We start from the raw sequence: 25,461 nt of genomic DNA on the forward strand, positions 1-25,461 counted from the left end.
ATATTTTGTTATATTGATTCTGGCCATTTATTTTAATAAATATATATTTATATTGAACGCTACGGTGTGGTCTTTCCCATTTTATGTCAGGTCTGCTTTGAACCAGGCGGACCTTGACACTAAATAATCAACATATGATTATTTTTGTATTTTTGTATAGCACTAACTGTAATGCAGAGCTCTTAAACTTCTTTTGTTTATAACTCTTTAACTTTTGTAAATTGTTTTATTTCAAATATTCACAACATATTCACAAGTCAGTCTTCTTCTTATAACTAAAATTGCACTTCATGTTTTGTCTTTTTTTATATTTTATAGATATATATTATAGACTAAACTCCCTGCATTCGTACGCGACTGTCAGAGTTCGCCCCCTAGTTGCAGTCGTAATGAAATTTCAGTTTAATCGTAAATCCATGACAACATGGTGGAGAAGTGCAAGAGCCTTTAACTTACTAATATATTTATACTTAATAATTTACTTATCAGTAATCAATTGTTTTTAAAGGATTCAAGTGGTACTAATAAAGTTCAACTAAAAAAGTATTTATAATTTTCACCTTGCACACAGTGTTTTGATTGGAACACACTGAAATACATCACTTCCGGTCAGCGTGTCACATGCGGTGTTGTTGCAAAAAAAAAAAATGTATGCATTAAAAGCTCAAACTGGATCTGCAGATGGTTGGCACCCCAAGCAAACCCTTTCCGACTCTCTTTCCGGTTTATTGGCCGTTATTCGTCATGTACAGTGAAAAGGCGGCTTTTAAGTAACCATGCTGATTTTAAATCAGAAAATATGACTGGCGGGATAGATAAAGATGATTGGAGGACCGCCAGTTGACCAGTCCTGACATATATTGTTCAGCTCTTTGACTGCCGTTTTTAAATATAGATCAACGTTCACAATGAATAAATGTCTGGAAAATAAACTCCCTACAATCTTGTCAAGCTGCATGATTTGACATACTGTATTGTTCCTGTCAAAATATTCTTTCCTATAAGAACCTCACTTGTGCGTTTTAGATTTTCTACTCTTTTCTTACAAGGATTTTTACAGATGTTTTCAACAAATCTTTCAGCAAAACATCTAGTGCTTGGGTTCCTCCAAACGGTCTACATCATATGTATATAGAATGACAAAGACTTTGTTTAAAGCATCACACACGCAGTTGAAAATGTGGTCTGTCTTTCCGATGGCTCGTGTGCCAGCTCATCATGTTTGCCATAATGATGTCATAAAAGCAGAGATATCAGCAGCCAAGAAAGAGGAATTTTGTGTTGAAGTGGGTCAATGCCGTTTTCTTTAAAGGAAAACTGGCTGCAGGGAACGCAATGCTTTTACGGTGTTTCCACATATGCTTGGCTGAATACTTAAACAATTAAACATATGCTATAAATGTTCAAGTGGCCTATCTCCTGTCTGGTTAGTTAATTTATAATGCTTATATAACTTAAACTAGGACAAGTCAATTACTTCAGATTACTCTTTTAAGTCATTCTACAATCTAGACATCTAGACACGTGATGCATACAGTACTAGGGATGGGACGGATCAGTTTCTCATAAGTTAACCGATGTGTGACAGCGATACTGCTATGACCGCTACATTGGATAAACTATTAAGAGTCTTCAGAGCGTTTATCTCGACTGTACTGAACTATTCTCAACTCATTGGCATGTTATCTGTAATTGTTTAAAGCATTAACCAAAACAAAACTTATGCACTTTTGCATAAAGTTAACCATTTAAGGAATCCTTAGATATCAGAAATAAAGTCAAAACAATACTAAAATAAAAAATTGCAGTATAAAAGCGATTTTGCTTCGAGAACAAAAAATTACATCATTAGCACAGACAGACTGAAAGAAAGACCAAGTCAGACAGATGCAGACAGACAGACAGACATTGAGAGAGAGAGGGAGAGAGAGAGAGAGAGAGAGAGAGAGAGAGTGAGAGAGAGAGAGAGAGAGAGAGAGAGAGAGAGAGAGAGAGAGAGAGAGAGAGAGAGAGAGAGACTTTTTGACTTTTAAAAACCTTTTAATTAATAAACATTAAGATAAACATCAAAAAAAACAAATTATTACAATCTATTACCAATTAAATTCCAGATTCCCTGATTCACTTATAGTCACCAATGCTTCTCCAAAGCCCCATCTCCATTCAAAATACAGAATATTATTTGTATGCCGATAGTAAGTATATTCAATGATCACTCTTGACTTTACCAAAGACTTGAATAGGGTTACCAAATTTACATCCTCACCAGAATTTTTACACTGATGTGTCTTATAAATTGCAAGCTTAGCTTGTCCTATCAAAAAGTTGGCAAGTGTACACTGTTGCTGCCGAGACCTCTTATACCGGCAACCCATTATAAATAGTGTATTGGTATAAGGGATACCCAACTTTACAATAATTTCCCCTAACAATTCAAACAATGAGCAAAGTCGAGAACACTCACAAAACATATGGAAAATAGTGTCATGTATATTACAAAAGGGACACATTGGTAAAACAGTCTCATTAAGCTTTGAAATAAAAGAGTTTGAGGCAACAATACAGTGCAGTAATCTCCACTGAAGGTCCCCACATCTCTTAGAGATAGGAGGTTTATACAACAGACTCCAAGATGGATATATCCCATCAGGAATAGATAGAAAGGACCTCCATTTAGTATCAGGTCTTTGCTTCAATTGTCCCAGATGCATAGATTTGACACAAATATGATATAACATTTTTTTCCCAATGCAAGAAAATACCAAATCCCCATAACCTTTCAGCAAGTTCGTCTGACTTGTATCATCATCAAATTCCCAATCTTTTATAGCCACCTTAAAACTGGGAAACTCAGTCTGAGGAATAAAACCATTCAGAAAACCATTATCAATTAAAGAAGTCAGCATCGGAGGGAAAGAGGCCTTAAAATCCCCAATTAATCTCTCCATAATTCTGACTGAAGTTATCCCAACGTTTTCCACAAGTTCATGTATAGCTTTCCATTGACCTTTCTTTAAATCAATTAAATCCATAACTTTGGTGATACCAGCATTCAGAAATTTGTTAATTAAAGATGATGATACATTAAATATTTTGGACATTTCAAAAAGGGGATTAAAAAAAAGAGGTTCTCCAATACCATAATGCTCATCTTCTTGCCTTAGCAGTTTAAAACAGTCCCATGATTTTATCACTGATATATAAAAACTGAAGGGCAAACAATGAATCTTCTCTACAAAGGATTTCTGCATTAAGAACAACTGCTTATCAAGACCAATTCCTCCAATGTTCTTAAGTATATGTAGCCCAAAATCAACCCAAGGCACTTCATCTGAACAATATAGAAGTTTTTGCAGTGTACGCAACCTCATTGCCAAAATTTTTGACTCCAGATGTATTAACCCCTGCCCTCCCTCTGCAACAGGAAGATAGAGGACACCTGGAGGAAGCCAATGGCATCCATCCCAAAAAAAATTAACAAATGCTTTTTGAACTCCAATAAGTAATTCTTTAGGAGGATCTAAAACAGTACATTTATGCCATATCATCGAAGCTGCCAAGTTGTTAATGACCAAACATCTCCCTCTATATGAGAGTTGTGGAAGAATCCATCTCCACTTCTGGATTCTACAAATCACTCGATCAAAAAGCCCTTCCCAGTTTTTTTCTGTATAGCTTTTCGTCCCAAAATAAAGACCAAGGACTTTAAAGCCATCTCGGGTCCATCTACATTGCTGCGGCAATTGAGGAGGTCCTATAACCTGCCAGTCTCCCAAAAGCAATGATGCACATTTCTGCCAGTTAATACTTGCAGATGAAGCTTTTCGAAATCGATCTAAAGAAGAGATCAAGCTTGTAATGTCTTCAGAACATTTTATAACTACTGTTACATCATCTGCGTATGCTGTAAGTTTAACTGGTTCAGCACTAGGGAAACTAGGGACATTAATGCCACATAACTGCCTTCTGAGTAAAACTAGGAGAGGCTCAATAGAGATTGCATACAAAAGACCTGAAAGAGGGCACCCTTGCCTTATTCCTCTGCTTACAGAGAAAGGCCTAGTTAAGGAGCCATTAAGGCTTAACATGCTGTAAATTTCTTTGTATAACAATTTAATGAGAGAAACAAAATAAGGACCAAAACCAAAGGCTTCCAGGGTCTTAAATAAATACTGATGGTCCACCCTGTCGAACGCCTTTTCCTGATCCAGTGATAAAAATCCAATGTCCAAATTGTGCATTTTTGCAACCGTAATAATATCTCTCAACAAAAAGAGATTATCAAAAATGGACCTTTTGGGAACACAGAATGTTTGGTCTTTATGAATAACAGATTCCATATATTTTTTCAGTCTATTAGTCAATGCTTTCGATAAGATCTTAAAATCGGCACAGATTAATGATACCGGGCGCCAATTATTTAGACACCCAAGATCACCCTTTTTTGGGATTAATGTCAGAATTGCCCTTCGACAACTTAAAGGAAGAATTCCTTTATCAATGCATTCACGAAAAACATCATATATATCTTGGCCAATTAGTTTCCAGAAGGACTTGAAAAATTCTGCTGAAAGACCATCCAGCCCAGGTGATTTCCCGGAACACATCTCCTGAACAGCTTGTGAAAGCTCGCTGAATGATAAAGGACTATCCAAGCCATCTCTCTCCTCTTTAGATAGCCTAGGTAGATCACATAAAAAGTCATCCGCAGTTGCTTCGTCACATTCTTCAGAACAGTATAAATCCTCATAAAAGGAAAAAGCATAACGTTGAATTTCCTTTTGGTCAGTTGTAACTCCACCACCAGGAATCTTCAATTGATGAAATATCTTCTGTTCCCTTGACTTTTTTTCAAGTCCAAAAAAGAAAACTGTAGGAGCATCCATGTCATTCAGCTGGGCAAACCTGGTCCTTAGCAGGGCTATTTTTCCTCGTTCCTCCAATAAGTTCTTTAAAAGAAGCTTATCTTTTGCAACAGAGTCAATAGACGTTGAATTATTGTGGGTACAGTCACTGCTTTGTCCAAGAATAGCTTGTTCAAGAGATTTCATTTTTTCTTTAAGGACTCTAGTACTATGTGCAGTGTATTGTTGGCAAAAGGACTTAATTTGCACTTTGCCGATATCCCACCATTGACTTAAAGACTGAAATTTACATCTCTCCTCTCTCCAAGCTTTCCAGAAAAGATTAAAAGAGTGAATAAAGGTGCAGTCTTGCAATAACCTATTATTAAAGTGCCAATGTGATTTTAAAATTCTAGGAAAAGAGACAGAAACTACAATAGATAAATAGTGATGATCTGAGAGAAAAGATGGCGAAATCGAGCTTTTAAAAAACCTACTCCTATTGCCTTTCTCAACATAAAAATGATCAAGCCTGGCCCCTGACAAATGATTAGAATTGGCTTTTAACCACGTGTACTGTTTAACCCCAGGAAAGGCCTCTCTCCACAAATCAATTAAATTATGATCATTTATTAATTTCTTTAAACTCTCAGCAGAAGATGGATGAGGCTCATCATGATTCCTATCCAAATCTGGATTAACAGTACAATTGAAATCACCACCAAGCACAGGGATATTTCCATGAGGACACTGAGATAATGCATCAGAAAGTATTCCAAAAAACTCAATACGTTCTTGACCTACATTTGGAGCATACACATTAAAAAAGGAAAAATGTGCATCACCTAAGGCAATATCAGCTCTCATAATGCGACCAGGCATCACCTCTATCATATCTGGTTGACTATTGATACATGAGGAACAAAGAATGGCAACACCTGCACTGATGTTAGTTCCATGACTTAACAAAACACTACCTTCCCAATCACTAATCCATTGTGCCTGATTTTGCTGATCTGTATGCGTTTCCTGTAATAGAATCACATCTGCTTTCTTAACCCGCAAGTAATCAAATAAAGCAGCTCTCTTTTTTAAATCCCGACAACCGTTCACATTAAATGTAGCAATGTTTAAGGTTGACATAGGGAAAGAAAGGAAAAGGCAAACAACAACTCCTAAAATCACCCCATTATTAATCATGACCTATTAATATTACTTATGACAGTTTTTTAATCTTTTTTTAACAGCGCTCATGTGTTTCTTGAGTCTATATCGTTTTGGCTGAGAAAGCTCCTCAATTGAGGCTTTTCTCATAACCATAGCACAGGAATCAACAAAAAGTTGCAAATTAGAGAAATATTTCTCCAATTTTGGTCTTCGCTGATTAAAAGTAATGTCAAGAAAATCATTAATTTGTTTTACTGTATAATAAGGTACCTTCATTAGAGAGTTGCATGTTTTTCCTACAGAACTTCCTTGAGAACTAACATCTGTGAGATAATCTCCAATATCAGATACCTCACTATCAGAATCTAGAGACTGAGTCTCACTTCTCTCTGTAAGCTGTTCCACGTCACCCTGTGACAGGTCAACCGCTGTGTGGGAGTCCTGTGACTCACCGGCTCCCGCGAGCTCACCTAGCTCAACTGAGTGCTCTGGATCACTGGTTCCCGCAGTGACGATCTCCGCATCACCGCAAGCACCACTAATGACATCATCACATTCACTAACGACCTCTAAACGCTTTTCTAACCCCTCAGCATGTCTATTTTCTGTGTGCTCTGTCGGATATTCTTCACCTTTAGACAACGAATCAGATACAGCCTGCTGATCGGTTTTATTACCAACATCTTGATTAACATTGTCCGAAGTTGAAGCTATTGGCTCCGCGGATACATTAAGTTCCGTCTCATTTTGTTTAGCCATCTTAGGACATTTTTGTTTTGTGTGACCAAAACTCCCACAAGAAAAGCATTTCATTGAATCTGTGCTGATAAAAATTATATAATCTTTACCTGATAAATTCAATTTCACAGAAACATCCAAGGTTTGAAATTCAACATTCAAAATCATAAAGGTTTGCCGTCTAAAAGGCATGACGTGTTTCAAATCAGGATTTTTAACACCAAGGGGAATCATTTTAATCGGCATCAGTATTTTTCCATAGCGACCAAGTAAACGCTCAAGTGATTCATTAGAAATAAAAGGCACATTGGAAAGAGTTACCTTTCTAGAAGGACTCGACAACGGTAAAACAGGCAAAAACGCGTCGCCAACAGATAAGCCAAATTCCACTAAATGATGAACCATAGACTCCTCTTTTACAAACACAACCACAGCTTTATTCATTCTAGATGCTGACAGTATGTTCCGAGCACCTATTTCACTGCTAATAGCAGTTAAACAGTCTTCAACTGTAATAGATTCATCAGGTAAACATTTACAGCCGTTCCGGGCGGTTAAAGTAGCAAATCCATCAGAATCAGCCGACATTCTCTCACCCCCTAACAGCTAATTAGGATTACTACAAACTAAACTAAATTACTAAAGAAATATAAAAATAGAAAAGAGAAAAAACTCACTCAGAAAGCCGCTACAAACTCAAACACTCACGCGCTTCCCCAATCACTCCGCACATGCGCACGAGAGAGAGAGAGAGAGAGAGAGAGAGAGAGAGAGAGAGAACAAACAAACAAATAAACAAACAAACAAACAGACAGACAGACAGACAGACAGACATTGAGAGAGACAGACAGACAGACATTGAGACAGACAAACAAACAAATAAACAGACAGACAGACAGCCATTGAGAGAGACAGACAGACATACATACATTGAGAGAGACAGACAGGCAGTGAGAGATACAGACAGACATTGAGAGAGACAGACAAACAAACAAACAAACAGACAGACAGACAGACAGACAGACAGACATTGAGAGAGACAGACAGACAGTGAGAGAGACAGACAGACAGACATTGACAGAGACAGACAGACAGACAGACATTGAGAGAGACAGACAGACATTGACAGATACAGACAGACAGACATTGGCAGAGACAGACAGACAGACATTAAGAGAGACAGACAAACAAACAAATAAACAAACAGAAAGACAGACAGACAGACATTGAGAGAGACAGACAGACAGACAGACAGACATACATACATACATACATACATACATACATACATACATACATACATACATTGAGAGAGACAGACAGACAGTGAGAGATACAGACAGACAGACAGACAGACAGACATTGACAGAGACAGACAGACAGACAGACAGACATACATTGAGAGAGACAGACAGACAGTGAGAGACACAGACAGACAGACATTGACAGAGACAGACAGACAGACAGACAGACAGACAGACAGACATACATTAAGAGAGACAGACAGACATTGACAGACATACATTGAGAGAGACAGACAGACAGACATTGAGAGAGACAGACAGGCAGACATTGACCGAGACAGACAGACAGACAGACAGACAGATAGACAGACAGACATTGAGAGAGACAGACTGTTCTCACCTGGTTAAAACGTCGTGTGATGGCAACAACATTGGGAGCCAAACTGTGCTTCTCCTTTTTGTTCCAGCCACAGCTAGCAAGCTCCTACAAAACAACAGACAACAATATATGATTAAAAAACTTTGCTGATGATGATGTTGAACTAATGTTTCTGAAATATTAATCTGAAATCAAAATTAATCACAATAAAACAAGGAATGTATGTTAAAGGGGACATTTCACAAGACATTTAAAAGATGTCCAATACATCTTTGGTGTCTCCAGAGTGTGTATGTGTAGTTCAAAATATCACATACTGTAGATCATTTATTATAACATGTTCAAATTTCCACTTTGTAGGTGTGAGCAAAAATGTCCTGTTTTTGGGTGTGTCCTTTTAACCTCCTAAGACCTGGATGTCCAGATATGTGGACATCATATTTTTGTTGAGACAGACATTGAGCGTTGAACGTGGGAAACGCGTGGGTTGAAAAATCTGAACTTCGTAGGATTTCCACGCCACGTTAACCAATCAGGACCTTGCTGTAGTAGTGACGTGATTACAGAAAGCGAGTGGAGTGGCGGAGTCACAGAAGCCCCTCCCATGACGCGAATTTCCGCGTGGATGACTCGAATGACTCGAATTTCTCGTGCAGCTATCACACACGAATGAAGCGAGTGAACTCAAATGTTCAAACGTCCAACTAAACGCGAATAGTGCGTTTTTGCCGCCTCTACCGTGGCTGGTGGGAATGCATCATAACAAATCCCTTTGGACTTTTTGTTGACCTAAAGATTCAAAGATTCTTCTTTAAATATTAATATTTATCTCTTCAACATTCTTTAGTACAGAAAGAGCAGACATGATACACAGACTGTTTGTTAATCTAAATGAATGTATTCCCCTTTCCGACTGTTTGTTTACCGTCAAAGAGGATAAAAAACAATTAACATTCATCATATTCAATGAAAACAAGTCTGTTATGGATATAGATACAATTCATTCAACAGGTTGGTTTGTCATCAAGTATTTGACCTCATGTTACTGTAACAATATTCCAGTATGTAACAATAAAGGTTCAGTTTGTGCAAGAAGTCCTTATATGTAGATGGTCTGGACGTGAATCAATCCAAATATTCTAAATAATGACTTTTATTCTGAATAATCCAGACTCATCAACATAAGAACAAATGCAGTGAATCACATCCAATATTTAGCATGAGAACATAATAACACTCGTCTTCAATATCAATCAATCATGTGCTTCACAATCACAAACTGCTCATGGGAAAAACAAAAGATAAACATTTGGACTAAAATATAAGCAAACTAATAAAAAACACCTGCATATTCACCACAATTAAACACAGAAATCTTAATATTGAGATTGCATTTCAACAAAATGGATAAAAAGTACAAACAAAAAGATCTAGGAGGAGCCCAAGGACATACAGGTGAGTTTAAGAGCTTATGGACAACCGGAATGCACCCAACCAATTAAAGAAAGCATGCAAGAGGTTAAAGGTCAGTTTTTAACACTCATTTCCAGAATGCCGGCACTAAAGTTGACACACAGCACTTGGTCTCTACATGTAACAGATAAACGTACATCAAGCCAGTTGTTACCCAGACAGGGTGATCAGTGAAGTGGGTATCATCCTAAAGGGCTTTAACAATAATCTCTTAAAACATGGAGCCACCTGGGTAAACAACGAGAGCGGATAGAAATTCAAAAAGCTCAGTACGTCCAATTTAGTGCAAGGACAAAGGAAACCAGTGTAGACAACTTAAATATTTCACCGTCAATTAACCTCTCAGTTTATTCCTGTAGTAGTACCAGCACCAATTCTGTTGAACGTATGTAATGTTCAGTACAAGGAAATGATACAATGACGTCATCATTTTATGGATGTGGCCCCAATCTGCCCATATGCACATGCATACCCAGACGCTATACCATACGCATGTACGTAGATCACTTTATATTGATAAAGACATTTACAGATTGTAACTGACAGGTGACCATTTGTTGTAATTACAAAATGTAATTTTAGTAACGAAGGTTATATTTACAAAGATTTACAATTATATCTGCTTATATTCACCAGAGTATTGATGATCAGAGGTTATGAGATGGTCAGACGTTACATCAACCTCCTGTAATGTATACTGTAATTTCACTGAATTCAGACTCGTGTTCATTATGAGCTAGGACACACACACACACACACACACACACACACACACACACACACACACGAGACTGTAAAGACGGTCAAAGCAGACGCAGCTGGAGGTAATTTGCATCAGCAGGAAATCATTTGGCAGAATCAGAGGTCATGTAGCTCTAAAGGACGATGTAAAATGTTTCAGGACAGAAATTAGACATTTCAAGTGGCCAGCTGGATGACTGCTTTACAAAAAAATCACTTACAATCACAATCACGGAGAGCCTTCTTACACCTGGTCACTTCATGCGTTTTCTCTGATCGGATAGCTATACAATTGTAAAAAGACCATGTGTAAATGCCAACGTTTGCGAGATGCATTTCAGACAAACTGTAAATACATCTGGTTGATAAAGCCACATATGTCAGTGCTTTACTCCATGTTAGCCGGAAGAGAGGCAAACAAACAAAAATGACACGCTCGTTGCTTTATGGGCCGACGACAGTGGGAAAAAAAACTTTCTAGAACCAATAAAACAGTTCAGTGACAAACTCCATTATATTTAAAGGAACAGTATGTAGGATTGTGGCCAAAACTGGTATTGCAATCACACAACTGGTGGCCAATACACAACATGACAACATAAACATCAATTGAGGGCTGCAACTCCACTTTTTAAATGACAATATCCTGACCAGACCACTGCTGTCTGTGTTATAAGTATTTGAAATAAAAATGATTTCTTAATGTCTAGTGACATATCAGGGCCATTTTATGATTAATTGATGTGCATTTCTTACATATTGTTCCTTTAACAGAAAAAAAACTTTAAGAGATTGTTTTGTGCCCTGCTTTTTGCTGCATACATATCGTCGTAAGTTTCTAAAGGTGGAGTCAGAGCCAATCCACCCTATACGCAGGCTATGCGAGCTGCGTAGGGCCCCGCACCACTAGGGGGCCCCCTAGTGTTCTTAACTTCATGCAGCGCTGCACAGACCAGCTGACGAGTGACATCATTGTGCCGCGGGAGCCATTCGAAATTATAACAAGCAGTCTGATCTCACGATTACTTTAATTACAGTTCTCAGTCCATCTATGCAGCTCCTGTCAACATGCGACTTCATTCGGATATTAAAGCTATCTGCCCGGAGCAGGAAAGACAAGTGCCATGAAGGTGAAGTAAAAAGATTAAGAACACAAAATTCCTATTTAGTCTTGAATAACCATGCAATAGATTTATAACAAACACATTAATAATCAAAATCTTTCATACATGTTAAAAAAACACATTTATTGATGTTGAAGATGTTGTGTGACTCCTGTTAGCATTTTAAAACAATGCACATTAGGTCTAATCTTTGCATATTTAGAGAATGATTTATGTATTTTGATGTGTTTATCTGTGGAGTCTGATCATGCCTTTAAACAAATTGGAAAATCTGTTGAGTTATTTGTTATAGTTTATCTGACAGCTATTTTGGTTTTATTTTATTCATAATTTTAAATTTCCTTGATAATCTACATCTCTTAAAAAAATGACATATATTTGGCAGTAGACCTTGTTTTCTAAGTACTAATGTAACCGATTAAGGGCTTTTCAGAAAACATGTGTCAATGTTATAATTAGAAAGTATTCTGATGAGTGTCACACTAATGTACATGTGGCAAAAATGTACAGCTATAAGATAATATGTGTTTTAGTTAACATTTTGTTTATAGCTACATTTAAGCAGAGACGGTGAATCTTTTTTTATGAATGCGATGACAAAGTTGCTTAGGGCCCCCAGAAGGCCAGGATCGGCTCTGGGTGGAGTAATGAAATGTGTAATTGCATTTTGCATGGGAATAGAAGATCGGATTGATATCGGTTTAGGCAAAATGCATTTATGTGGCCGAATGTAAATGGAACAGTTTTAACAGATCAGATAGCTATCCGATCAGAGACAACACATTAAAGTGAGGTGAAACTATTGTGATTTACCAACTTATACATCCTTACGATGAGAATAACATGAAAATGATCTGGAAGCTTTTGTAAAATCCCAGAATGCACCTCTTCAAGTTGAGAGCTGTAATCTAATCAAAGAGGGCTTTTTTCTTTTTTTCATTAACATTTTAAGGATTTGTATACTTACATGTGTTGTTTCATACTTTTGATTATTGTCATAAAATATTTAAATTGGTTAAAAAAACACAGGTGTCCAAACCTTACAGAGTTTAGGCACGATTGTTCCTCCATTTTTAAGTAACACATTTCTTCTGCCAAGACTGCTTATGTGTTTTCCAGCGTCATTATATAAACCCATTTCTGTCTAAACAACTCAATAAACTGCAATTACAGTTAAAACCCACAAACATTTACAGATTCAGCAATACATGACAGTGGAAAAATAGACAAGCCAATGGAAAATGTGTTTTATTCTTTATATTCATTACTTTATTCTTTACGTCTGAGGTTTATTCAGACACACCGAGATGTAAGATGAGCGCTTATAGATGTTTGATAGCAGACGAGGTGTGGATGATACTGAGACTAATAATGCAGATAGGAAAACAAGGCACAAAGGTGCAAACCAAATGCATGAGGTTATTGGATAAATATTGTTACTTATTTGCTATCTGATGTTTACATTAAAATGTTTATTTTAGAAACGCATCGACATGTGGGACAATAAAGTTTTCAAACATGTGAATTTAAATGATGAATTCCTGAAACTTTGACCCGGTGATGGACTGAATTCTGAGCAACTTGATTTACAAAGTCTTTGTTACGGATCATAATTCTCTGTTATTTGAAAAGAGAAATCACCAAATGTATTTATGTTTAAATATAAACACAGCTCTGAGGAAATAAGCTGAGTTTTCACTGGACTCCAGATGTAACTTATAGGAGTCAAACACATCTATTCACATTCACATTAGTTTATCGTTTAAAGTATTTATTCAGACATGAACTTTACGTGTGTATGTATATACTGTACAGTACAGTAAAGTCTTTGTATATGATACTGAATAATAAAATCTGTTTCTCTTGCACATTTTCAAACATCCAGAAGATCGAATGTCTGAAAATGTGGAAGCAGACATTACGACATCAGAAAGTCACAATCCAAACCGTGTTTAATGACTGTCAGATAATGTGCCATGTGTGAATAACCAGCCAAAATGTTCAAATACACACTGAGCTTCAGAGCCTTTTTTAGATGACACCACTTGACTGTGTGAAACTGAACCTTTGTGTGGATTTATCCGTCATCATCACCACATGTAACTCAATGATAATTCGTCTCATCAAAATAAAGCACGCAGGATCAGAAGTGACTGCTTCACATTATTGTTCTCATCTAACCAGAGTAGCCAACTGTGCCGTATTAGCCGGGACGTCCCGTATTTTGAGCCTAATCGATTTGTCCCGGACAGGACCTCCAGCGTCTCGTTTTTTGACTGCTGCACAGATTTAATCAATAACTGATACAACAGGCTTATTTGACTTTATGTGGCGCCACGAGAATCGGGAGGCAGATGACGATCCCGCGATTCGAGAAATCATACAAAGGAGCCTCCTATCAAAATGCTCTCGCAGCGATATTTTGATGTCATCTACCTGTCGATTCTTGTGGTGCCACATAAAGCTGAACAAGCAACAACAGCGTGCTGATCACAACACTTGTCATTTAATCAACCACAATTAGTACATGTTTAATCTGAAATTGTGCATTTTCTTTTATTATATAGTTGGTTATTTAGCATGTTTGTGCATGTATTAGATCGGCTTGTTATAAAGCTCTGTCTCAATTCTGAAGAGATCGCTGATCCAGACCTGCCAAGGCATTTCCAACTTTTCTAGGAAATTCTGGCACTTCTGATTCACAGCTTGTAAGTCTGTTTTAATTAAAGTTTTGATGTTGACTCTGCAAAACTACAGCTTACAGAATCTATGTTAGTTTTAGTTTGTCACACATAAGATTAACATGAAGGGGATTTAGTTTTTTTACCCGTAGTGTGGGAGACACAAGTGTTTTGTTTTAGACGGACAGTAAAGGTAATTGTACCTGCTGTAAATTAAAGACTTTTCCATGTTTAAGTGCTACAGTTGGGTCACCAGTGCATCTATTAACCTAGAAATTTTAATAAAGAACCCAGTAACTTAGTTTTGTTAAACCATTCTCTGCAAGCAAGTGAAAAAATAGCTAATTGAAATTTGGCTCCCCTTGTGATGTCAGAATTATTATTATTATAACACCGCCCCTTAATCTGGACTATCCAATCACGGCACTGCCATTTAGTGCAGAGATCAGCTCATTTGCATTTTAAAGTACACACCCAAAATGGCACATATTTGCTCACACCAACAAAGTGTCAATTTTAACATCTTATAATAAATTATCTGTGTGATATTTTGAGCTAAAACTTCACACATGTACTCTGGGGACACCAAAGATTTATTTTACATCTTTAAAAAGTCTTGTGAAATGTCCCCTTTAACAAACTATTAATACACCTACCGTATGTTGCCAAGGCAAGAGTTATAAATTAAAGCAATAAGCCCCAAGAAGCAGTGGGTTACCTAAAACTGGGTGGCAACTTTTTTTTTTTTTTTTTTTTAGAGTTAAACATGCTTCCAAGCATATTTGATCATCACTTCAACAGTTGCACAATATAAATGTTAATGTATTAATTAGATGCATGTTGATTTATATAAATAAACACCACAGTCTTTAAACATATTTTCATTGTGTCTTTGCTGTGTCTGTGTTGGTTGGGAACTACGATCTGTTGCAGCCACACTTGATTCTGAGGATCTACTTTGTTTGGCGGAAGAGTAATATTTGTACTAATATAATTACACCTTTTTTGTGTTTTATTTAATGAAATCCTTCTATGCATATGAAGTAACTGCTTTATAAAGGCAATAAGCCCCGCGAAGCTTAACCGTGCAATTGTAGAAAAATTAAAAATATGATTAAAGACTGTGGTGTTTATTTTCATAAATCAGTACGCAGCAAGAGTGGTGCAGTGATACTTATATAATGTGGTCTGAACCGTGGGGTTACGGGGCTATTTTATCACAGCTTAGAACGCGTTTCAATCAATCAGAATGAAGGACGAGGCCATTTTATAATATTATTTAATTAGGAGATTAGCTCTCATTTTGACAAATGGGGTAAAATAATACATTGTGTACACAAAACCATATATTGCTATGGCAGGCCATCTTTTGTCCCATAATTCAAAGTGAGAAAGTTGGCAACCCTACATCTACCATACATCACCCTATGTGTTTACAATCTTGTATTCTCAATGTGTCGATAAGATGTTTGCCACCTTCTGAATGAACCATTGATGGTACGGTTATAATGGACTTCATTATATTCTGGTCTGTAGATATGACTTAGTTCATCCTTTAATACAGGTCATCATGACTATTTGATTTATTATACACCAAGAATAAATAAAACAAATCTCTTCTCAACAAGCCAGATAGTTTGAGGAGGCACATACTCCGCAGGACACACTTATAGACTGAAGTACAGTAGTAATAAGTACTGTACCACTAAAAACATTGAAAGTAATTTGTGTTAATACTGTAACAGCATCAGTGCAGTAAATGAAAGTAGGACGCAGGTGGTCTCATCGCAAGCCAGAAAGTTTCCTCGCGGTCTGAGGAGAACCCGGACCGCTTGCTGCATCACTCATCCAGGAAAAGATTGCATTAATACAGAACTGTTATTCTTTTCTGTAAAGGGGATATAAACATCACTAATGAAAGACTGTCATATTTTAAAACCGCTCCTCCTTCGGAATAACTGACTGTCTAAACATGAGCTCATCGACACAACAGCAGAATAAAATTAACTGCAGACTTCGCTATAGTATCGTAAATAATGCGCGAGAACACAGAGGACTGCTTTACACTCCCAGCATTATAAACACAATCCTAACAACAAAGACACTTTCACTCCATAGGGACAGACAATGATGCAATCCTGCTTATAAAGTTAACACAAAAACACTGTTTACAAAGTCTGCATTGTGATTTTGTGTTTAATGAAGGCCACACACAAAACAATGGGTGGAAAAACAGATAATGTCTCTCTTATTGGTGTCTAGCAACTGAAATAATAACAGATCTACAGACAGAAACACTGTTGTCATACTAACACACAGAGAGTGGATAAGTTGAGGTCTTAAAATAAGATACAGACACTAATATAAAACTATTTGTAAAAACTATCTGTAACCACAATTTTAAAACAATACGTCCTTTAAAAAAGTACAGTGCACTAAAAAATTATATGGTGGTTTCCCAAACAGGGATTATCTTAAACCAGGACTAGACCTTAGTTTAATTATGAAATATAACTAGTTTTAACAAACATGACTTACTAAAAACATTACTTGTGTGCATTTTAAGGCAAAACAAAAGGCACTGATGTATTTTAAGATATGTCAGTGCAAATTGTTTTTACTTTGGACAGCTCTTATACTTATTTTAGTCTAGGACTAGTCTAATCCCTGTCCGGGAAACCACCCTCTTGTGGCGATCATTCTCTGATGACATCAGCTAGACGGCTTAGGCGGAGCTTCGGTTAACCCCGCCCACTATAACTCTCACTATGCTGCAAGTTCCTTTTTTGAATAAAATGCCACTTTTCTATATTGAATTGAATTGAAATTTATTTGACAGAATTTCATAAAAATGTATAAAATAACAATTATCCCATACACTTAAAAAAACTGCCGAGGATATAGACACAAAAAAGCCTAAGGCTTATTTCCATTGTGGTCCTCGCTGTAAATAAAGCATATAGGCAATTAGCAGAAATAATGCAAAACCCCACAGATGACAGAGACTACAAACGTTTCTCCTAAGTTCACTTTACATCATATACAATAACACTGCAAACATTAACACATTTGTCATACAGTATCTTCCATCAACCACTTTTTCAATACCCTTTTAAAATGCTTCAGCTCTGTTATTTTCTTTATAGATGTAGACAGTTTATTCCATGCCATAGCACTAGTATATAAAAATGAATTTTTCCCTACTAAACTTTTAAATCCACAAGGATATATGTTAAAATCCCTGCCCCTAGTATTGTATAGATGTTGGGTTCTCACCATATTATTATAATTCACTAAATATTTTGGAACCATATTGTTTAAAATTTTACGCGACATACCCAATTTTAAAAATATCACTCTTTTTTCGACATTCAAGAGACCCAACTCTTTAAAACAATCATTATTTATGTGTGTACGCGGGTGCATTTTTAGGATTGTTCTGACTAATTTGTTTTGAGACTTTTGTAATTTATTTTTCCATCTCTGTGAACAACTACTGTACCAAAATGATGATGCATAATCAAAATGAGGTTGTACCAAAGCATTTGCCAATAATCTTAAAGAATAAGTGTCCAGTAAGTTAGCTTGCCTAGCTAAAAACTTCACCTTCCCACAAATCTTTGCAATCATTTTACTAGCCATATAATCACCTGTTAGTTTATTATCTATAAAGCAGCCCAAATATTGTACTACACTTTTTGACTCCAAAATCATGTCGCTACTTTTAACTACAAAACTACCCTGTTTATTTAATTTCATTTTGGAAGCAAAAAGAATAGCTTCCGTTTTACCTAAGTGTAAAAATAACTTATTATCTAAAAACCATTTTGAAATCTCCTCTAACTGTAAAGACATTGTTTTCTCCACCATCTCTTTATCTCGATGGGCAACCACAATTGCTACATCGTCAGCATAAAGAAAGAGTTCCTCAGGACACGCTACCTTTAAATCATTTATGTATAAAAGGAAAAACAACGGTCCTAATAGGCTCCCCTGAGGCACACCACAATTAATAAATAAGGGATCGGATAATGTACCCTTAATATCAACTTGTTGCTTCCTATCTTTTAAATAAGATTGAACCCACTTAAGAGAATTTTTATCAAACCCAATTGCCTTTAATTTGTATATTAAAATTTCATGATCTATGGTATCAAAAGCCTTCTGCAGGTCCAGCATAACCATCCCACAGAAGTCTCCTTTATCTACTGCTTTCCTTATGCTGTCAGTCAGATGTATTATACAGGTTTCAGTGGAATGTAAGGGTCTAAACCCGGATATCAATTCAGAGTAAAATCTCAAGCCATGCCCGCTATTTTCCTCGTGTGATATTTCGTTTCACTCGGAAATACAGAAATTATACAGAAACATCAATCATGACTTTGTGTTCACGGGGACTTTAAAGGAAACTAATTCAAAAGGTGCTGAAAATAGTGATTAAACGTCTCAGGTTACGTCTGTAACCCTGGTTCCCTTAGAAGGGAACAAGATGCTGCGTCACCATGGGGACCGCCTTAGTGTGACTGCGTCTGAAGCATGAATAGAATAAAGTCCAAACAGGGGGATGATACATTATAGGCGGGATGACAAATGGACCAGGATGTATAAAAGGGAATCTGAGAGGTATTTTTAGCTTAGACTGCCGAAGCAAGGCACTAAAGGGATGCAGGGAGTATGGCAGGAAGACATAGTGTCTTGTTCCCTTCTCAGGGAACCAGGGTTACAGAGATAACCTCTCCAGCTGCGTCAGCATGGCAACACTTTGGGGAACCGCCATGCTGTCAAGTGACTGTCTGTGTATGTGACTGAACACACTAAGACACGAGAGCCTGAGCATCAGGAGCAGAACTCAAGTCTAAATGGTAGAAAGTAAAAAAATGTGACCAGCCTGCTTGATCACAAATGTCCTGAAGAGAGGCCCCCAACCAAGGACCAAAGGGCCACCATACCCCGAACAGAGTGCAGCCTAACAGCTACAGGTGAGGGACTGCCCAAAACCTCATAAGCAATGAGAAAGCCTCAACCAAAGCACACAGATAACTGCTCAGACTTCCTCCACTTATCAGTCATATGAACATACATGTCCAATGCTCGCACTGGGCACAGCAAATGAAGTCTTTCGTGGTCCGTGCTTCTAAATGGGTAAGGACAAAGAGCCTGGAGAATAATGGGATTCGGCACATTTTTGAGATCTTTAGGCACATAAACCCGGACTGGGATAAGAAATAATTACTTATAAAAATAAAAAGTGCACACATAATTTTCAGTACATAAAAATGGTATGTACCATATCTAGCTGGACAGTCATACCTGTTAATATTGTGTATTTTTATGAAGTAGGAACACCGTATTGACCAATAAGCATTCAGGACCAGGTGTTCACCAGTCAATTAACAACAAAGCACAATCTAATAATGTGAAATGACAAAATCTTAAATCTTACCTCAGGCTGTATGGCCTTAAAAACAGGGGCATCCATCAGGGTAATTTGGCTCTGAAAAAGAATGGAAAAGAAAATGACCACAATGTCTAATCACAGTAGTGAGATCATTTTCCAGATCTGACTTATGGATTTGATTTATGGAAGCTGAATGAAAGCCATCTATCATAAAAATTCACTGTGGTGAAAGAGTTGAGAAATCTCACTTCGCCAGGGTCCTTCAAGCCTTTAGTTACAGTTGAGATGTAATAATAAAACCTTGATACACATCAAGCTGTGCTAACAAACTCAAATCATACAATCAGTCTTTCTACTGCTTAACAAAGCCTCAGGAAACATTACATTCTTCTATATTATAGGAAAACTCTTACTACTTTAATATTTATTGTAGTGGTGTGCCCAGGGTTAGCCCCGGCACATAGGCTAAAGGTCTTGTTCTGCTCCGTGCCAGTGTGCCCGCTGGTGCTGGTGGGTGCGCAGTGACACAAAGCGAATAACGTGTTTTCATTCATTGCTATGGAAGGTAGGCATCACGGTTGTGAGTGCAGGGCACTCTCGACAAAAACAGAATGTGTTTCCAGGTTTTACAGCTCATTTTGCACAACGCAAAAGAGGGATATATGAAAAAAGGTCATAGTGAAACGTGTAAAGGATTAAAAAATGCAAATACCCATCTCACACTTATTATACGTCATGTGTGACCTTTTGATGTGATTACATAATATGCAAGGTCACGCTGGCACATCACAAGGCTAAATACATTTTTTATGAAAGTTTCACCTTATTTATTAGGTTGCATTTCAGGAAGTATGCAGGCCGTAGACATCAAGTATGCACATGATGTAGTTTTCAAACTGATAGGTCTCCACTGAACAGTAGAGTTATAATTAGCTGTATCATTACAGGACGCTACAAACCATCTAGAACCAAAGACCACCCAAGTTTTCCAGCTGAGGACAGATCATTTTCACACTGACAGTTTTACTCACTGCAAACTCCTCTGGGGTCACTTTTAGCACATCAAACACGACAGCATCGTAGCTCTTGGCGTAGTCAGCGGTCTGCCCGTCCACCGACACCAAACTCTTACTGTCCTGAATGTGATACAAAAGCAATATGAAGCAGGAAATATTTAAGTAAGAAACAGTGAAAAACTCAATCCTACGTTGTTTATTCTACACCGTTTCATGCCTGATATTCTGTTTCTTTTCTCTTTGGTAATCATCTTGGATTAATTCAATAAATTACAAGCTGGTTCTCTCATTCTTGTGTCATCTGTGTATTCTGGTGTGAACCTCGACCACAAGTAATAACAGTATGGATCATGCCTGCCATCGAAAGCAGAACAGTTCTTTCCATGGAAAAGCACTTCGGTCTCAAGGCTGTCATGATGAGTTTATGATTTATACCAGATATGATGAAAGAATCAGGACCGGAGGTTTGATATTAGCACATGTGGACGTCTATAAGCAGAGAGTTGACTGGTGTGTGTACAATAATATGCATTAAGGCTTCATACAGCAAGGTATGTACTTACGTTAGTACTAGATTAACATCTAAAAATACTATGTTATTATCATGATGTAAAAAAACATGATGGTACTGTCAGAAGACTTTCAGATATTCAGCAGTATACATAGAAGAACCTTATAATAATTTGGGATGGTATACTGTATGATGTCCTATTAATAATGTAACCATTGAAGTACCAATTAACACTATGGTATTAATCATTTGATGCACGGCATTTTTTGTCTGATGTACGTCTTTTTTGTTTGATGCACGCAATTTTTTTTGTCTGATGCACGCCATTTTTGTCTGATTCATGCCATTTTTGTCTGATGCATCCCATTTTTTGTTTGATGCACGCCATTTTTTGTCTGATGCACGCCAATTTTGTCTGATGCGCGGATTTTGTCTGATGCACAGTATTTTTTGTCTGATGCACGGCACTTTTTGTCTGATGCACGGCATTTGTGTCTGATGCACGGCACTTTTTGTCTGATGCACAGTATTGTTTGTTTGACGCACGGCATTTTTTGTCTAAGGCACGGCATGTGTGTCTGATGCACGGTATTTTTTGTCCGATACACGCCATTTGTGTCTGATGCACGCCATTTTTTTGTCGGATGTACGCCATTTTTGTCTGATACACGGCATTTTTTGTCTGATACACACTATTTTTTGTTTGATGCATTGCATTTTTGTCTGATGCACATCATTGTTTGTCTGATGCACAGCGTTTGCGTCTGAATGCACGGCAGTTTGCGTCTGATGCATGGCAGTTTGCGTCTGATGCACGGCAGTTTGCGTCTGATGCACGGCAGTTTACGTCTGATGCACAACATTTTTTGTCTGATGCACAGCATTTGTGTCTGATGCATGCCATTTGTGTCTGATGCACAGTATTTTTGCACAGATGGTGCTGCTGGGAACGTAATGAAAGAAGACAGGAACAGGGACACAGCCAGAAGGGTTCCCAGTTCTCAGAGGCATTACCTCATCTGTACTGCCGGTCAATCACAGTACCACACATATTAAAGCAATGCTATTTTCCACTGCAGACTGCAGAACTGTCAAGAGAGACCAGTAACTCTGTGCATGTGTGTGAATCGACATTATCCCTACAATCTTTTAAAATATTATATCAAAATATTACTTTTAACAGAAACTATTTCTTAAAATGGATGAGATAAAGGATACCTCAGAGGATGCAGACTTAATGCTGGTGCCATCTGATAGGCCATTTCGACGGTACATGCTGGAGGCTGAGCCAATGGGGTGCAGACGCCAGGCCAACAGTGACCCTTAGCCAGACCCCATATATGACACTTCATCCATACCTACACCAGAGAAAGAGAGAAGAAATGACAATCAGTAACAGTTATGGTTATACTTCATGAGATAAATCCTGCAAGGTTAGGAAACTCAAATATTTAGGATCACAATTGGAACCCCTCATTATATTTGCAGCTCAGTCATGATGAGACGCTTTGTAAACAGTGTTGTTTCCCATGCATGATGGATTTTAGTGGATTTTCTTTACTGAATGGTCCAAATCATTCAGTTCAAGCATTAAAGCACAGCCCAAACATTTTTAATATCACAATAAACATTCAAGTCAAGTGTGTCCAGTGTTTTGACTGGTTGTGTGTGTACAGTTTCCCAGCTAAAGTTCCAGCACAGACTGATGGATCAGAAGGGTAGGAAAAATCCATACAGACCGGAAAGATTGTGACTTTTACAATGAAAATCACTCAGTGAATGATGTCACTCAAAATGTCTCTCAAACTGCCCGTGTCTTATTGATATGACCTTGTTGTTCCAGTCTTAAAGTATTTAATATGAAAGACACATCACTGTAAAGAGGGAAGCAATGTTTTCCTCAGACAGACCAACTAAATGTTCAGATCTCATGATGTAGTACTGACTGACTGACTGATGCCAAGTTCTGACACTTTCATCAAATAAACATTTCCCAACATAAGAAACCTCAACAAATAACCAGGATTACTAGCTGTCAAACACGGTCCAACTCCATCCCTAAAGCCCAAAACTCCCTTTAACACAGAGTGAGTCCTACTATAAAAACACATCATGGAAAACAGGAATCCTTTGCTCGATCAGTCCACACACATCATTTATTACTACTAAACTAAAAAAATGGTCATTCAAAAATCTGGTAAAAACAATTTTAAGACATTTAGTTATGTCAGCAAATTTCCCATTACAGTATTAGTTGAGTATTAGTAGACTGTTACAGGTAGGGTAAGGGTTATCATTTACCATTTGCAGGTATAATCAGTAAAATAACTGTTAGTGGATCACAGTGTTATGTGATATTAAGCAGACAGTATATTAATACTTTAATGAGAGTTTGCATGCAATGTTTCTGTCAAAGGGAAGCATGAAAATAAAGTGATACCAGAAATCCTCATGGCTATGACATCACACGCATGAACACTTTAAAGAAAAGTTTATAACTCATGTGATGGAAAACATCAGAAAACATTTCGGCCTGCATTGACCTCTAGTGGCCAAACTAAAACTAAATAAAACAAACTAATGTCAAACAATGCCCATCTATTATGTTTACATTTATATATTAGGCAGAGACTTTTATCTAAAGTGCCTTATATACTGCACACAATACATTATCATTATGTATGTTTCCTGAGGAATGAATCCATGATTATAAGAAGAAACTTAACAGTTCCAAATCAATGATATTCTGACAAACATTATCAAACTGATCAATTAGTTAAGTAATATGTTGGCTCTCTCATCATAAAATATAAACAGCTGGCCTCAAACTATTGGATCTATAGTGAGGGTGTTGCTTGGTGTTTAACTCTTTTCTTCAAAAAAAAAAAAAATGTTTTAAGTTGACAGCCAGCACCAGGCCAGCATTTTTATGATTTTCACAAAAGTTGAATGCCTTCCAGAATGTTTTCTTCTTTAAATATATAAATCAAAAGGAAAGAACCGACCCCCTGCTTTAAAAAAACAACAAAAAACCTGTTTCATCCTACCTTTATTTGTTCTCTTTTTATCTTATCTCAAATATGGGTAGGTTCAGTGTTTCCCATACATTGATTTATTTATGGTGGCCCACCACAGAATCAACACTGGCCCCCACAAATAGAATTTTCATGATTCCCCATTTACATTTTTATTTCACCATTTAAAACAGCTTAATTCGGCTTAAAATATAATTTGATATATAATTCAGATAAAGTACAGATACAGATCAAAGAGTAGAAGTGAAACATATTTCAGGTGTCAACACTAGATCAAACGCTAACACGACATGATGACGTCACATATATGCTAATTAGCGGGTGACGTCATCACCACCACAGTCTCTCAAAATCCTGTGGGAAACACTGCGTAAGGGGTTCGCTATCAGGTTGTATAAGTTGGATAGTAGCTGTGGTTAATAGCGGAAATACGGATTGACTGAAAAACTTGTCATTTGCAGGGAAGCGTTTCCTCTTAATTGACGAGTTAACTCGTCAATGGCGGGGAAAGTTTTAAATATCTGGCCTGGCAAATGAAAGTCTTCAGGTATGAATTCTGAAAGAGGCAAATGCTCACTGGGACTTTCCTTCAGATAGTGTCACTATGGACAAAAAAAACAAAAACAACAACAACAACATACTGACTACAAACTGGCGTTATTCTGTGAGCAGGACACCTGAGTTTACTTCAATATTTTGGGTATCACGGCAAACTACATATCATTGGAAAGGTCCAAGAATATAATTTTCATATTTCAAAACCTTTAAGCAATAATGCAGTGACAGTAATTTATTAATTTGTGACAAGAGTATGCAGCAAACCGTTGACACCTAGTGGCCTTTGTTAGTAAAACCATTAAAAGTGTAATACAAACCTCATTTTTTCATGATAATTGAATGTATACAATATATACTTCACATTATTTTTTATTTATTATAATAAATGTAAACCACTATAACTTTTTTTATATATTCACCTCCAGACACTTCTGTGAAAAACTTTAAAGTGTCTTCTTTATCTCAAAAAGTGCTGCACCAGTTAAAGGGTTAAGCCAACATCAATCATTTAATACACATTTGCCAACTATTAACAAAAAACACATATATGAA

The 25,461-nt window shown here is 37.1% G+C and overlaps 1 protein-coding gene across 2 annotated transcripts in view; it reads right to left on the reverse strand.

The window, feature by feature from the left end:
* The window catches only part of LOC129439489 (ras-specific guanine nucleotide-releasing factor RalGPS1), a 127,184-nt gene that overhangs the window by 89,875 nt on the left and 11,848 nt on the right, over nt 1-25,461 (reverse strand). For both annotated transcript variants that reach the window (XM_055198136.2, XM_055198135.2), the window contains exons 2-5: nt 22,535-22,674; nt 20,821-20,925; nt 19,835-19,885; nt 8,394-8,477 (exon numbers count right to left, since the gene is read on the reverse strand). In XM_055198136.2, coding sequence (XP_055054111.1) covers nt 8,394-8,477; nt 19,835-19,885; nt 20,821-20,925; nt 22,535-22,591 — 297 coding nt within the window. In that variant the 5' untranslated portion in view covers nt 22,592-22,674. The remainder of the gene's footprint in view (nt 1-8,393; nt 8,478-19,834; nt 19,886-20,820; nt 20,926-22,534; nt 22,675-25,461) is intronic.

The sequence above is a fragment of the Misgurnus anguillicaudatus genome, chromosome 22, assembly GCF_027580225.2.
Source record: "Misgurnus anguillicaudatus chromosome 22, ASM2758022v2, whole genome shotgun sequence".
NCBI lineage: Eukaryota > Metazoa > Chordata > Actinopteri > Cypriniformes > Cobitidae > Misgurnus > Misgurnus anguillicaudatus.